The sequence below is a fragment of the Podarcis gaigeae genome, assembly GCF_964106915.1.
Source record: "Podarcis gaigeae genome assembly, chromosome: 6".
NCBI classification, from domain to species: Eukaryota; Metazoa; Chordata; class Lepidosauria; order Squamata; family Lacertidae; genus Podarcis; species Podarcis gaigeae.
This window is the reverse complement of record NC_139682.1, coordinates 2,612,047-2,629,045: the sequence shown is the minus strand read 5'-3', so window position 1 is coordinate 2,629,045 and position 16,999 is coordinate 2,612,047. Positions and strand designations below refer to the sequence as shown.

The 16,999-nt window shown below is 46.0% G+C and overlaps 1 protein-coding gene across 2 annotated transcripts in view; it reads left to right on the top strand.

Moving 5' to 3' along the window:
* DNMT3B (DNA methyltransferase 3 beta) overlaps nucleotides 1–16,999 on the top strand; it is a 53,454-nt gene that overhangs the window by 12,002 nt on the left and 24,453 nt on the right. The window contains exons 2-5 of one of the 2 annotated variants that reach the window (XM_083744228.1): nucleotides 9,973–10,117; nucleotides 11,234–11,316; nucleotides 12,520–12,672; nucleotides 15,734–15,889. In XM_083744228.1, coding sequence (XP_083600354.1) covers nucleotides 9,979–10,117; nucleotides 11,234–11,316; nucleotides 12,520–12,672; nucleotides 15,734–15,889 — 531 coding nt within the window. In that variant the 5' untranslated portion in view covers nucleotides 9,973–9,978. The remainder of the gene's footprint in view (nucleotides 1–9,972; nucleotides 10,118–11,233; nucleotides 11,317–12,519; nucleotides 12,673–15,733; nucleotides 15,890–16,999) is intronic. The other variant, XM_083744229.1, reaches the window with a different exon arrangement.

Here is a 16,999-nt window from a genome sequence, read left to right as displayed (position 1 = left end):
AAGAATTTTAGGTGGGTGGGCAGGGAAAGGACTAGACCATGTGAAAAAGGAACACAATATTTTAGCTGCAGTTCATTCATTTCCAGCTTTGTATTCTTGTTATTAAAAAAGTGTGCCTAGACATTACGTTGTTGCGCTCATAATCTAGGTTTAAGGTGCCCTTTAGCTCCTGGTTTCCATATCTGTTTCTTAACACTGGTTGGAAGTTTTCGGGTGTCCCTGCCATTGCAGAAACCCCGTCTCCCAAGAGCTGGTCCCCGGCACTTATGCCTGCCATGCAAAGAGGCTGGTGGGAGGTGGGTGGGCAAGGCTTGGGCAACCCTCTTTCTCCAACACCTGGACCTTCTCCCTTCGACTTGCACCTCCCTTGTTCCTCCGTTGGGGCCCCAATTAAACAAATTCAGCCAGAACCTGCTAAATGGCAACCAATTATTTCTGCATCCCTTTGAAAGGAGCTAGAGGGGGCAGCTCTGCAAGGACAAAAGCCTGGGATTAACTCTGGAGAAAGGAGGCAGGTTAAGAAAGAGGCAGCAGCCCCAGGTTTCTGGTGTGGGGCAGCTGCTCCCTCCCCCAAAACGTAAGACCATAAGACCAGACTGCAGAATCAGGCCAGTGGTCCATTTGGCCAGCATCCTGTTCTCACACTAGTTGACTAGATGCTCCCAATGGGAAGCTCACAAGCAAGCTTCGGCTGGGGAGGGCGGGATATAAATAAAAATTTATTATTATTATTATGAACTCAACAGAGACTTGCCACCTCCTGTGGTTTCCAGCAACTGAGATTCACTAGCATCGCTGCCTCCCATTGTGGAACCAGAAAAGAGATATCCTGGCGAGGAGAAATCGATAAACCTCTCTGCCTCTCTTCCGTGAATTTGTCCAATGCTATCTCTGTCCAATTTGTCCAGTCCTCATATTTATGGGACCGCCTCTCCTGGTCTGCCCCACAGAGGACCTTAAGGTCCATGAGCAACCAACGTTTAGAGGTCCCGGGCCCTAAGGAAGTCAGACTATCTTCCACCAGGGCCAGGGTCTTCTCAGTGATGGCTCCGACCTGGTGGAACGCTCTGTCCCATGAGACCAGGGCCCTGCAGGATTTAACCTCCTTCTGTTGGGCCTGTAAGACAGAGCTATTCTGCCTGGCCTTTAATTTGAATTCAGCCTTATCTTTTATTTTCCTTCTCTTCCCTCCCCCTCTGCTTATATGAAGATTACCCGCTTTGGGATCCCACAGCTAATTCTCCCCTGGCCCAAGTAAGACCAATTCAGCCAGCTAGCCCTGGGGATTATCTAATGCTTATTAGATGGATTTCCCCTAAATTGATTTCTGAACTTTGAATTTTATTGTTATTCATGTTTTTACACTGTATTTTATGCTGCTTTTACAATTTTTTAAAATTTGTTGTTGGCCCCCCTGAGCCCAGTTTTTGAACCGGGAAGGGCGGGGTATAAATAAAAAAATTATTATTATTTATTATTATTTTAAAGTTGGTGGCCCTCGCTGCCCCCTGTGGAAGCGAGCTCCATAACAGCCAGCTTTCATGATCCATCGCTCTTTGATAAAATCACTGACTATTCAAGCCAGGAGCTGGGTTGTAGTCCCTCCATGTGTTTCTCCCCACACCACCCTAACTAAAAAAAAGATAGTTAAGAGAACTGAGATCCCATCTCGGGATGACCCCGAAGGCAGCTGGCTGTATTCTTTCTCCCCAGAGCGCCCCACATCTGTTTGTTCCTCTTCCCGTGTGATTCATTGATGGAGCCAGCCAAGTTGCTCTCTGAGCCTGCACCTGTTCCAGGGTTTGGGGATGGGGTGGGGTAGGATACAATAGATTTCCATGAAAAGACAAAATGAGGACACTTCTACACACCCCTTCCAGTCAAAAAGGTTGGTGCACACAGGTGTTATCGCTCCTTTGAGGCTGCAGCGTCAGGTGGGTGCCTGCGCAAATGGAGCGTCCCAGGCACAGCCGTGTTTTCCAGGCGAGTCAGTCCACATGTTCGCCTAGCAGCTGCTGAGCGAAGAACTCGAGGGATGTTCGTGCATGTGTGAATTGGGCAATTTGGGTGTTGGGCAAGCCAGACCGCTGCTCTACCTGCTGCCTTGTGTCTGGCATCTACACCTGAACTATTGCGCTAAGGCAGGGGTCAGCAAACTTTTTCAGCAGGGGGCCGGTCCACTGTCCCTCAGACCTTGTGGGGGGCGGACTGTATTTTAAATATATATATGAATGAATTCCTATGCCCCACAAATAACCCAGAGATGCATTTTAAATAAAAGGGCACATTCTGCTCATGTAAAAACACACTGATTCCTGGACCGTCCGCGGGCCAGATTTAGAAGGCGATTGGGCTAAGGCAACTGTTTCATTTTGGAATCTTGAAGATAATATTTCGGTTTCCTGTTAATTATGTTGCTTTGAACGTATGCTTTATTTTTGACTTTCTTCTGTAGTGTTTTATTCTGGATAGCTTTATTTGATGTTTTAATGTAGGTTGTACAGTACACCGCTTTGAGGTGTTGTTCTTAAGCAGATAAAGTGGTATAGAAATGAAATTAATAACCATCATGGTCTGAACTGAACCACATAGTCCCTGTCTGCAGCCTCCTCTGAATCCATGTGCTTCAATGGCACTGCTTGCCTCAGGAGCAAAAGGCAGAGTTTGCAGCAGAATTATCTGCTCTGCAAGGGAGGCTGACGGGAGGAATAAAACCTGAGCAGCAAATTATGCAGAGATACAGAAGGCAGCTCCTTTTCTAAACATGGTAGCATTTTTTAAATTCTTTAACATTTTTTATGAGACACACAATCCAGGGCTTTGTGTTTTCTCCCTTGGGAGAAAAGTGCTTTGCACATGGTCAGGGATAGTCTCTTCTTCAAGCAGCACTTCACACATGATTTGGCTGAGCCCTGGAACTGAAAACAGAGTTGGGTCCTGGTCCTTGCATTCCAGACGAGGCATCTCTCTTTGGAAGAAAGCCCCTTTGAGACGGTTTCTGGTTGCCTGCCTGATTTACAGGCGGGTCTGTGTGTAACAGGGTGGGGTTCCACATGCCCAGGCAGCTTCCTCCCCCATTGTGTCCTGGGTCTGGGAGCAGATGTGCAGGATCAATGAGATTTCAGTAAGCAGCTGGCTGGCAGGTTTACTCTACCCAGGACACAACTGCCTGCTTTCTGCCATCCCTTTGTTGCAGAGAGTGCAGAGCTCCAGAGATGAAGGTCAGAGCCGAACAGGCATTTGTGGAGAAATTCTGGCATTTGCAAGGATGCACACAACACGCAGAAATGGGAGGCATCCAATGTTGTTTAGTCGTGTCCGACTCTTTGTGACCCCCTGGAACAGAGCACGCCAGACCCTCCTGTCTTCCACTGCCTCTCGCAGTTTGGTGAAACTCAGGCTCGTAGCTTCGAGAACACTGTCCCACCATCTGGTCCTCTGTCGTCCCCTTCTCCTTGTGCCTTCCATCTTTCCCAACATCAGGGTCTTTATTGGAGCCTCAGTTTCACGATCTGTCCTTCCAGTGAGCAATCAGGGCTGATTTCCTTCAGAATGGAGAGGTTTGATCTTCTAGCAGTCCATGGGACTCTTAAGAGTCTCCTCCAGCACCATAATTTAAGAGCATCAATTCTTCGGCGATCAGCCTTCTTTATGGTCCAGCTCTCACTTCCATACATTACTACTGGGGAAACCATGGCTTTAACTATACAGACCTTTGTTGGCAAGGTGATGTCTCTGCTTTTTAAGATGCTGTCTAGGTTTGCCATCACCTTTCTCCCAAGGAGCAGGCGTCTTTTAATTTCGTGGCTGCTGTCACCATCTGCAGTGATCATGGAGCCCAAGAAAGTAAAATCTCTCACTGCCTCCATTTCTTCCCCTTCTATTTGCCAGGAGGTGATGGGACTAGTGGCCATGATCTTAGCTTTTTTGATGTTGAGCTTCAGATCATATTTTGCGCTCTCCTCTTTCACCCTCATTAAAAGGTTCTTTAATTCCTCCTCACTTTCTGCCATCAAGGTTGTGTCATCTGCATATCTGAAGTTGTTGATATTTCTTCTGGCAATCTTAATTCCGGCTAGGGATTCATCCAGCCCAGCCTTTCGCACGATAAATTCTGCATATAAGTTAAATAAGCAGGGAGACAAAATACACATCCAATGAGGAAGCCCAAAAAGGGGGAACCCGTATCAAGGCGCTGAATAAAGAGTATTGCACTGTTTATTAATTTCCACCACATTTCTGCCAAAACAGGCTTTCTGCAGGGACACTTATGTTTCCTTGCGGACAACTGAAAGCATCTTTGAAAACACTGTAGGCAGAACTCCTGAGGATGGGCCCTGAAAAATGCAAGGACGTGGGTATTTCAAAATGGATGTTTTTGAATTGTCCACAAGGAAACACAAATACCCCCGAGGAAGGCCTGTCCTGGCTGAAGTGAGTTCAGCATTACTAAAAAGGGCAATATCCTTTCCCCCCCAACCAGTTTCTTGAGATTGGTTCTTTCACCTTTTTTTGTCATCTGTAAGGACAGAATGAGACACCCCTGACATGCTGGAATTTGGAGTCCCATGGGCCCGAAAGCTGCTGCAATAGGTCCTGTGGTGTTTGTTTTTTTAAGTGCACAAGAGTTTTGTTTTGTCAGATGAGGTGGGAGAGGAAAGGAGCTGAAAGGATTAATACATGCAGTTAGTTAGTTAGTTAGACTGCGGAACTCCTTGCCACAGGAGGCAGTGAGGATGTAATAAATGAAAATCTGCCCTTATTCCCTTATGGGGGACACAAGAGCCCTTGTAGAGTCCTTTGCAGGTTCTCCATCAGTCGGAGAAAAATAACAGAGGCCAACCAGAGAATATTGAGAAGCAAAGCAGCTAGTAAGCCTGATCTTTATTGATCTGTTGCAACAGGGTGCCCCCTTCGCATGCAGGAGAAGGAGGAGGACCCCGAACCAAGGTGTGCCTGCCCTTGTATAGACATTTTAAATTGCCCGCCCTGGAGTCCAAGACCACCCCCATAAACATCATACATACATCACAGAAGGGTGTAGCTCAAGACCACTCCGCAGACACCTCATACCTACATCACAGAAAGGGCGGTCTACAGCAGAAATCTGAGTGCCTTGTTTATCTCCTTTTGTTGTTTACCTCCTGTCTGGCAGGTTACCTGTTAATGCTTACTTGATTGGATACCCTGGGGAGCCTCGCCAGTCTTTTGTAATGATAAATACTTAGTTCCTGAGCCAGGTCACAGCCTCATACCCTATTCATATCTTAAATGCACCCTTAAGACAGGATTTGTGAAGGAAAAGGCAATGGGAGGTGTTTCCATTTTCCATTGACCTTGCAGAGAAAACATTTGCTCAGTTTGGGAATCAAAAATGGTTTCAGGTTGGTCTTCCTGTGCTGATCTATGTACGTGCTTGGTTGGTACATTTATGAACATTTATTGTACATCTAAGACCTTAAAATTCTTATCACAAGTACCACCAACTGATGGCTATAAAAGAGGACTGGACAAAACAGGGGAGTTCCTATGTGCTTAATGCTACAATCACAAACTGCCACTCCAAAAAGGCCCCTTGTCTCTGCTTGTTGTCATCTGTGCTTCACAGGGCATTCATTCAATACAATCACAGTGTTTTTCATGGCCCATCCCAGACTCAGGTTGGAGCCAAGCACCTGTTCCCAAACAGTGCATTGCTGGCTTTCGGAGAGTTTTCTTCCAACACAAGACCTTTGTCTAGAGAGCAGCCCTGGTGATGTTGGCCAATTCCACCCCCCCACCCCACCCCACGCCCCCAGCCAGTCTGCCACAAGTTGTGCTAGATGCAGTCACACCAAACTCATGCCATGCACATGCACAGTGCCTGGGCTGGTGGGATGGTGATTTCTTTTTGTGACCAAGCAAGAGACTGTATAACAGGAGTGTGGAAGCTGTGGCCTTCCAGGTGTCCACAGAAGCATAGAATGGAAGGTTTCTGAGGGGCATCTAGCCCAACCCTTTACAATGTAGGAATCTCAACTTGGAAATTGATTTTTTTCCGGAAGCAAGTAACCTGGAAATAAGTGCTGAAATGGCTCTGTTCCACTCTTGTTTTCAGAAGTGGATTTTATGATGCTCAAAAGCCCACGTATAATGCAGAAATAAACTGTGTGGATGCATCATTGCGCTCAGTGCCTGGAAGTGGTTTTTGCATCGTGTGGAAGCTCAGCTATAATGTGGAATTTAACAGTTCGGGGGACGTCGTGAAAATGGAATAAATGGGCACATAAATTCAGCCTTTGCCACTGCAGGTTCTGTAGTCGAGGGAGGAAGCCTCCTGCCCCCGAGTCGCACTTAACCCTGGCCTTGTAAATGAAAATCTATTTTATCACTCCTTCCAAAGTGCCTCTTTACATTGTTCTCCCCACGTAAAACAATTGCTTTGGGAGGCCAAGTCGCCTTGGACTTTGATAAATTAAGCCGTTGGCTTAGCTCAGAGAGGAAGAGGATATCATTTGTCATTATTCCAGCTGCAAACCTTCCTTGGCTTTTCTCGCTTTGCCCTTGTCTGGAGCAAAAAGGCTTGTGTGGATGTGCACCAGTTTGACTGAGGACCACTTTTTTAAATAATAATAATAATAATAATAATAATAATAATAATAATAATGGTTCAGAAAATATGTCAATATGGCATGTGTGTATGTCACGTTTGGAGAAAGAATGAGGAATTTGTGAAAATGAGTGACGGAAGACCCGGCTGAATTACTTCGTAACCTTTTAAATATAGTACTCGAAAACTAGAGTGGCTGACCTGAGGTTGTTGGAAGCCTCCTTCCCTCAGGACCAGCCAGCATGCCAAGTGGTCAGAGACTTGGGTCTTTGTGAGGAGGCAGTGCACTACTTTATTTTGGGAACAGTCTGCAAGAAGTATTTTCCTGCTGCTGTTGGTTTCAGTCTGTTTTGTTTTGGTTCCGCTTATTTCGTAGTTTATATATCTTGTGAACGGATCTGGGATGTTATGAGGAGCGGTATAATAATGAAATGATAAAACATAAATAGAATGCAGTTAACCGTGAGGTCCAGAAAGATCTGGATGGTGCAACATCTGGCAGAAGGTGCTGGAGGTGGGTGGGCAGTAGCTGCATCGGCCCCCAGCTGCTCCTTTGGAGCCCCCCTGCTCTGGCTATTCCATCACCAGCGCTGAAGGTTCAGTGGCCGGGCCAGTCCAGTTTGTGCACTACTGGGGGTTAGACTAGATGAGTCTTGGGGTGCCCTTCAAACTCTACAAGTTATCTCTCGCTTCGACTACTGCAATGCACTCTACGTGGGGCTACCTTTGAAGGTGACCCGGAAACTACAACTAATCCAGAATGCGGCAGCTAGACTGGTGACTGGGAGCGGCTGCCAAGACCACATAACACTGGTCTTGAAAGACCTACATTGGTTCCCAGTATGTTTCCGAGGACAATTCAAGGTTTTGGTGCTGACCTTGAAAGCCCTAAACGGCCTTGGTCCTGTATACCTGAAGGAGAGTCTCCACCTCCATCGTTCTGCCCAGACACTGAGGTCCAGCGCCGAGGGCCTTCTGGCGGTTCCCTCGCTGCGAGAAGCCAAGTTACAGGGAACCAGGCAGAGGGCCTTCTTGCTGGTGGCACCTGCCCTGTGGAACACCCTCCCACCAGATGTCAAAGAGATAAACAACTACCAGACTTTTAGAAGACATCTGAAGGCAGCCCTGTTTAGGGAAGCTTTTAATGTTTAATAGGTTATTGTATTTTAGTGTTTTGTTGGAAGCCGCCCAGGGGGGCTGGGGAGACCCAACCAGATGGGCGGAGTAAAAATAAATTATTATTATTATTATTATTATTATTATTATTATTAATTATTATTATTATTATTTATTATTATTATTTATTATTATTATTTATTATTATTATTATTATTATTATTATTATTATTATTATTATTATTATTATGTGATGATGGGGAAGGGGTGCCACCCCACCTTTTGACTTGGGCAACAACACACTTTAGGGCCACCTAAATATTTGGGTGGTTCTTATTCAGTAATGTTGGGTGGGGGCTGTGGAAGGATAATGTGGAGTAGTGGTTAGAGTCTTGCATTTGGGAGAAACCCAGGTTCAAAGCCACTGTGTTTATTTATTTGTTAAATTTGTCAGTCGCTTTATCCCCAAGCAACCTTCAAACAAACAAACAAGCAAGCAAACAAACAAACAAACAAACAAACAAACAAACAAACAAACAGACTATAAGCACCACGTAGATACATTAAAACCAAGAGAAGAGGTATAGTCAGGTTGTGTAGCAAAAATAGTTGTTTTTGGACACCAATGACTTTTTTTTTACATGTGATTTTACATTGAGAATGAGCCGTTGGCAAAAAAACCCCTGTTTTGCCTATGATTACAAGTTTACCCTAGAAAAGCCTCAAATTTAATTTTGGGGGTTAGATAATTTTCATTTATTCAGAAGAACGAACTGCGAACGCCAGCCTGTTTTGTACAAACAAGCTATAGGGACGACTAAAATAAACTGCGCACACGGTTTCATTTCTATAATAACTATACAATGCAATACAATATCCCGTGTTGAGCAGATGGGAGGTGAATGCCTGGTAGGTAATGAAAAGCAAACAAAGCAGTTATAAAGGGGTTCGGTGAATACAGAACAAGATGCACATCAAAGGATTAAGCAGAGAAGCCCCAGTAGAGGAAGCCAGTCTGCGTTTCCTTATTCCTTATTCCTTTGTGTAGAAAGGGGCTCCACTCTCCTCATGTCCAGATGCTGAAATATTTAGAACTGGATGCAAATTGAATTGATGTGATTTTTTTAAATCTGGGGAATCTTTCCACAAGACAGTGCTATTCCATGGTTGCTTGTTCTTAACCCTGCGGCATTTAAATGCAACCAAAGGACTATACTTTCCCTGGAAATTGACTGTGCCTGTTCTCTAGGGGGCTACAGTCTTCCCTCACCCCCACCACCCATTGCTTGGGTGACTCACATTCGGAAGAGGTGGTGAGCACGGAACTAAATAAAACTAAAAATGAAAACTGAATAATTGTGGTGCGTTTTGTTTTGTGTTTTACCAAATCGCCAAAGAAACAAGATTTTTTTTTTTTGCTTTATTGGTTTTGAAAACTGTACAACAGAAATGATCAATAAAGGTTGCTATCAAAATAAAAATAAACATTCATTCAATCCTTGGTTGAGACTTGTTTTTTATATCCTTCTGAAATTCAGTTTAACATGACCTCCAATCTTCCCATTGTGTTTCGAGTCAAATTCCTGAAATACGCACTTAACTTTGTTTTCACTCTATTATTTAACTTACTTAAAGATTTTTCAAGTTTTTCTATTTACACACAGAAGCTCAACCAAGACCTACCAACGGATTGATATTTTGACAATGTTCTTTTACGTAGACTCTGTTATGTACTGAAGTTCTCACCCTGGGCCAGCAGGGGGATACTGTAGATAGTTATGCAAATGAAGGATCGAAAGTGACGTTCAGTGATTGGATAGTTTTAGAAGGTTGCTACAGTAACATTATACTGGAGCTCTATATAAGCAGGCTGACTGAGCCCTTCAGCTCAGTTCTGTTCTGGCCTCTGAATAATCAAGAGCTGTTTGAAGAATCGCTGTGTCGTCTGATATGTTCACCCACAACTTAACTGACTCTGTATATATTCCACTCTCTGGCAATTTTTTCCTCTGTAACGCCTCATAGCCTTGCTGATAGTCTCGCTAATTCTATATAATCTCGTTAGTTTATTTTGCCAGGGGCAAAGCACCACATTTCAGAAATTCCCCCTGCCTCTGAAATGCTGGTAATGTCCAGCCAAATCCAGACGTTTGGCAGCCCTGTCTGAGGCTCCTGTGGCCACAGAGTTGGATGGGACATGCAGGGGCCATCTAGTCCAACCCTGAGCAGGTATCTCAGCTAAAGCACCTGTCCCTCCCATCCTGCAGGTTAACATGAAGAAGGAGAAGGTGGTCCAGTGGACGATGGACGGCGAGGAGGAGAACTTGGTCTTGGTCAATGGAAGCTGCGGTGACCCAGCCAAGGAGAAGGCTGAGCCTACCTTGAAAGTCAAAAGGAAGCAGAAGAATGCAGGTACCCTTGGGAGTCTGCCTCCTGCTCACTCACAGAGGCTGCTGGTTTGGCACCTCTTTGGCTGAGGAGGTGCAAAAAAGTTTTGATTGAGTTTCCACTGAAATGAGGCTGTATTTTAATCTTGTTTTTTAAACAGTATTTCAATCCATTGTTTTTATATTTGGTGTTAGCCGCCCGGAGCCCGGTCTTGGCTGGGGAGGGCGGGGTATAAATCTTCTATTATTATTATTATTATTATTATTATTATTATTATTATTATTATTTATATCCCAAGCAGACTGTGGAGCCAGGCTTGGTGCAGCGGTTGGCTCCTGGCTGAAGCTCCTGCGTTTCAGAAGGGCACTAAAAATAGAGGGCACTGAAACGGCTCTAGGGCTTTAGGTGGCAGCGGTGGTTGTGATGCCTAAGCCCATCACCAGCACCTGGAGGTGCAAACCTGGGATCCTTGGATCTTGAATGTTTTCACACATTAATGTCACATCCTGTAGAATTCTATCAGTTGTACAGTGGGACAGGATGAGAACAGAAATCGTGCTCTGGCGGTGCAGCAGCGGCAGGAGGCCCCATTAGCTAAAGTGGTGCTTCAGGTTAAGAACAGTTTCAGGTTAAGAATGGACCTCTGGAACAAATTAAGTATTTGACCCGAGGTACCACTGTATTAGGGACGCGGGTGGCGCTGTGGGTAAAACCTCAGTGCCTAGGACTTGTTGGTCGCATGGTCGGCGGTTTGAATCCCCACGGCGGGGTGCGCTCCCGTCGTTCGGTCCCAGCTCCTGCCCACCTAGCAGTTCGAAAGCACCCCTGGGTGCAAGTAGATAAATAGGGACCGCTTACTGGCGGGAAGGTAAACGGCGTTCCGTGTGCTGCGCTGGCTCGCCAGATGCAGCCTGTCACGCTGGCCACGTGACCCGGAAGTGTCTCCGGACAGCACTGGCTCCCGGCCTATAGAGTGAGATGAGCGCACAACCCTAGAGTCGGACACGACTGGCCCATACGGGCAGGGGTACCTTACCACTGTATTAGGTGAGCAGGTTCTGGGGTGGGTTGGGGGGGTTCCCCAGTGGCTTGGCCCAAATGGGCGGAAGCTGAGTCGAGGCCCCATTTCCTGTTGTGCAGATGTCGATGAAGCAGAGAAAGTGCCTCGCAAGGCGAAGTGGAAGGAACAGGATGAGGAGGTCCCCAAAGAAGGCCAGGAGGAGGTGAGATCTTTTTCCAAACCCTGAATGTCACATCACGATTAGCAGTTGCTCGCAATACAAACCAGCGGTTCCCAAAACGTTTGTGAGCCACCTGTCTTTTGGTTCCATAAACTCACCCCCTGTTCCCCCCACCTTCCCTTATAAAAAGTGTAACTCAGAACAGCGGATTGCACAACCCAGTATAAGGAAAACAGTAGCACAATAAAATTAAGTAACTTGTAAAAAGTTCCCATTCTTCTTTGAAGTCACAGTTGTCCTTATCATGCAGTTTGTATGTCAATTTAGCCAACTCTGCATAGTTCATCAATTTCTCTTGCCACTGTTCTTTTTTTGGGGTTTCCTCATTCTTCCATCCTTATGCTATCAAGACCCTTCTGCTGTTGTAGCACACATAAATAAATTCTTTGTTTTCCTTGGCAGGTCTTGTCCTACAATCCCTAACAAAAATGCTTCTTGATTTTTTTTTTACAAATGTCATTTTAAACATTTTCTTCAATTCATTATATATCATTTCCCATTTTTCTTAAATTTCTCTACATTCCCACCACATACGATAGTAAAATTCAATGCAGTAGCAATTAATTGCACATTCATTCGAAAGTCCATTAAAACAGTTCAGTTTAATTAATTCAGCAAAACTGATGAGTTTGGACCTGTAGGGTTGGAAGGAACCACAAAGGTCATCTAGTCTGACCCCTTGCAATGCAGGAATTTTTCATGAAAGCGTGATAGTCATGGGTACCTCCAATGCCCCCCTGCTGCCCCCTTGCCTCTTAGCACCCTCCAGCTTATCCCAACATCCCCTTTGGGAACCAGTGGTCTAAATTGTCGGGGGCAGCCATAACCAGCCAGGTGCCCCAATGCAAGGCCTGAGTGGGGCAGCAATGTTCTCCCCGCTTTGGACTTCCAGACACTTCAAAGGTGTGCTGACTCCACAAACGGAGGCTCAAGATAGACATTGCGGCTAATAGCCCTGAAATTTGAAAAGCTTTGCCTTCCATGAATCTGTCGAATCCTCTTTTCACGCTGTCTCAATTGGTGGCCATCGCTCTGCCCCTGAATCTCCATCGCTGTGCCAGCTTTGATGGCAGGATCACGTCACCCCTTCCCCAATGAAACGAGGGCAGGCTGTCACCTTTCTCTGTCCCGACTGCCCCTGACAAACCCGGGCAGTGAGCGACACCAATCCTTTTCGATTCCCAGGTGCGGAGGCGCGGATCCGCTGGCTGGGAGAACAGTTTGCGGCAGAAGCCCCCTCCCCGCATCGTCTTCCAGGCCGGACCCGTTGCGCAGGAGAAGAATGTGAAAGATGACGTGGAGAGCGTGGAGAGCTTCAAGGAGCGACACAAAATCAGGGTGAGGTTTGGGTTGCAGTGTCTGTCTGTCTGTCTGTCTGTCTGTCTGCGGTGGTCTAAGGATATTGTAGCATGCGTTGAGGTAGAAGAGGGAAGCTGGATATCCTAACATCCTCCCCCTTTCTGTGTAACCTGTAGTACCTGTGGTTCAACCCAATTACACCTGTGGTTCAACCCAATTACAACCTCTGTACGTAAACCTTAGACAACAGATCTGCCGCAGTGGAAGCGTGCTGGGCCCATAACCTGTTGTTGGGATACTGCCAGGGAGACAGGCATCTCCAGACGATCCATCGGTCTCCCGTAACACAGCACCAGTCAGTTAGCGACTCTGTTGCCTCAACACAAAGGCAGGCAGTCATGTTTTTCCTTTGTTCTGATCAACATTGAATAAAGTTGTAAATATGCTCTTCTGGGTGCATCTTCTGTTGCGGAGTCTGCTGCAAGGGCGTGCACGAGTCCTGGAATGTGTCTGAGGCTTGTGTCGCTAACTGACTGATGCTGTTCTACGGGAGACTGATGGATCATCTGGAGATGCCTGTCTCCCTGGCAGTATCCCAACAGCCTGTAGGCTGGCCCTTCCCAGGGAGGTAGTGGAGTTGGTCAACTTGTGATCTGGAAAATGACCCCTTTGCCAGTCCTCCTCATCAGTTGTTGCACCCCAGATTTCACCCCCTGATTTAGCAGATGGGGGATCATAGTTGGGCTGACAGTCGTTTGAACCGCCAAATTGGGAGAAGTCTTTTTTTTTTTAATGTTTAAAATTTTTATTTTTTACCAACAATCAAAACACAAACAGTGAACCCCCCCCAGCGACTGATACATTGGGTATACATAATCAATAATAACATATTCAATCAACCATATGTACAATTTTATATACGTTAACCCTCCTCCATCCACAAGGTTTATTTAACTTTTAACATTTTAATTGCCCCAAATTGTTCAAACCTACCCAAATAATTCAATATCTTCTCAAACCAATCCTCCTCTTTCTCACTGACCTTAAACCCTTTCATTCTGTGTATCTTCACAGTTAGATATTCTAAAATTATAATATTATTCAGTTCCCCCCCCCCCCATTGGTTCACTCTTAGCTCTTCTGCATTTTTCCAATTACTGGCTATAACCTGTCTGGCTGCAGTTACCATCAATTTTACCCATTTACATTCCTCTTTTGTTTTTAACTCAGTGCTACTCAGACTAATAAGAACCATTAATTTAGATATTTCCACCTTCCTACCCACAATTCCCGATATTTCTATACCAATCTGTTTCCAAAATTCATTAACTAACGGACAATCCCAAATTGGGAGAAGTCAGATCATCCCATCCTCCTCCAACCCGGCTGGTATGTGTCCATCACAAACTCATTATGCTAGTCTTCATGAGCAGGGAAGAGGGTTGGACACATCAGGAAGCTTTCAGCAATGCTTTCTGGACCATAATATGCACGGGTGATGCATTTCCTTGTGATGCTCCCCACCTCGTGAACATTGCGAGGGGAAATTCCCCATGGGGGTTCAAGGACAGAGGCTCACACAAAATTCCCCGTTGCTCAGGCTTCGTTTCATAACTCATTACTCAAGTCAAGGAACCTTTATTGGCATCACATAAGAACATTCAGAATACATTCCGAATAGATAGGCCAGTGCGATGTTGTCGCAACCCGAACGACACAGTCACCCGCCAAAGGGCAGAAGAGGTGAGCGATCCGCCTCACCTCTGTGGGTTTCCAGCAAGGGCAGGATCCTGTGGCATGCTTCAGTGACAAAAAATCAAATACAGTGGTGCCTCGCAAGACGAAAAGAATCCGTTCCGCGAGTCTCTTCGTCTTGTGGCTTTTTCGTCTTGCGAAGCAAGCCCATTAGCGGCTTAGCGGATTAGCGCTATTAGCGGCTTAGCGGGCTTAGCGGATCAGCTGTTAAGCGGCTTAGCGGCTTGGGAAAAAGGGGGGGGGGAGAGAAAAAACCCCCGAAGGAACTTGCAAGACATTTTCGTCTTGCGAAGCAAGCCCATAGGAAATTTGTTTTGCGAAGCACCTCCAAAACGGAAAACCCTTTCGTCTAGCGGGTTTTCCGTCTTGCGAGGCATTCGTCTTGCGGGGCACCACTGTAGAGGAACTTGGCTACTGTCTTGGTGAGCTCCTGGTTTCTCTCCTGTAATAAGAAGCGCATAACTTCCGTCTTTGGTTTCCATGTTGGAGTACATAGATGGTCTAGAAATTGTTGGCTTAGATCATCATACATTTTACATTTAAGGGCCATGTGAGCTAGAGTTTCCACCAGGTGGGCATCACATGGGCAGATACAGTGGTACCTCAGGTTAAGTACTTAATTCGTTCCAGAGGTCCGTACTTAACCTGAAACTGTTCTTCACCTGAAGCACCACTTTAGCTAATGGGGCCTCCTGCTGCTGCTGCGCCGCCGGAGCCCGATTTCTGTTCTCATCCTGAAGCAAAGTTCTTAACCCGAGGTACTATTTCTGGGTTAGCAGAGTCTGTAACCTGAAGCATATGTAACCTGAAGCGTATGTAACCCGAGGTACCCCTGTATAACTCATTATTGGACAGAGTCCAAGGTGCTTGTGAGAGCATTTCCATTACGATAAGGTTACCAGATTTTTTTTCAATGGATCCAGGGACACTTTTCAACTTCAATAGATTTTGTATGGGGACTGATTTGTAAATCTGGGGACTGTCCCCGGGAAACGCTATATGGCCACACTATATGGCCAAATAGATATCATCTTGGGGGTTTATCCTCTATCCAACCACCCCAGCACCCCACACTCTCATAAAACCACAGTCCTTAGAAACACTCAACTCATTTTTTCTTTACTTCACATATTAGAACCCTCCTTGTACCTCACCCAGAGTTGTTTTTCCCTTTAGCATCTAGCCATCTGGTACCTCCATAAATGGTTCTTACCAGTTTTTTGGGGCCGGGCCTTTTTGCACATGTGTCACCGGTGCCTCACCGAAAACGAGCCTGGCAGAAATCCCGTGGGCATCATCCATCTCTTTTCTCAAGGAGCTCAGCTCTTTCCTTTCTCTCTACCAGTTTTCCAGGAGAATCTCTGCATCTGCCCAAGTGGACTACTCAGAGGAGAACTTTGTGCAGTCTGGCCAGAGCGGCGGCGGCAGCAGCAGCAGCAATATTGGGGTACCAAATGGCTGCCTCTTGACAGGGACCCCGAGAGATGCAGAGGAATACCAGGTGGGGTCGCTTTTGCCTGGTGGGGAGGGGGCTGGCGTGGCTACCTGGCTGAAGCTTAGCAAGGGGGTGGGCAGCTCTGAAACCCAGGGTGGTCAAAAGAAGGGGTTGCAGTCTGGAGCAGCACACATGGATTATTTGGGGGGAAAGATTACAGTATAATGACCAAAACCCCACCTGCCTCCTTATTTTCATTTATGCATTGCATTAATAATAATAATAATTTTTTATTTATACCCCGCCCTCCCCAGCCAAGGCCGGGCTCAGAGCGGCTTACAAGCAATAATAAAAACAAGATGAATGATTACAACTTAAAAACAAAAATAAAATACAACATTAAAATAATGGAACATTAAAATATTAAAATGTAGCCTCATCGCAGGAGGAGAAGGAAAAGAAACAAGAAAGAGGGGGAGGGAATCAAATTGGCTCCAAGCCAAAGGCCAGGCAGAACAACTCTGTCTTACAGGCCCTGCGGAAAGAAATCAGATCCTGCAGGGCCCTAGTTTCTTGTGACAGAGCGTTCCACCATGTCGGGGCCAGTGCTGAGAAGGCCCTGGCTCTGGTTGAAGCCAATCTAACTTCCTTAGAGCCCGGAACCACTAGGGTGTTGCTATTTATGGACCTTAAGGTCCTCCGTGGGGCAGACCGGGAGAGGCGGTCCCGTAGGTACGAGGGTCCTAGGCCGTGAAGGGCTTTAAAGGTCAAAAGCAGCACCTTAGAATCATAGATTTGGAGATGTCTCACTTTTTCCTTTATGGAGATGAAAGCGGTTTACGTTGCTCTCCAGCTCAACCCCAACAACAACCCTGTAGGGTAGGCTAGGCTGAGAGGGAGCAACTGGCCCCCAAATCACACCGTGAGCTTCACGTTTGCTGAGTGGGGATTTGAACCCTGGTCTCTCCTTGGTTCTCGCCTGGAACTCTAACCACCGCACCACCATGACCTCTTTTTGGGGTCTCCCTGCTGTTTTTGGGGCAAAGCATTGCAGATGGATTTCACTTATGTGACAATTTTTTAATTAATTAATTAATTTGATTGATTGATTGATTGATCGATTGACTGATTGAATTTATATACCGTCCTGTACTATATTTTTTTAGTTTGCTTTTA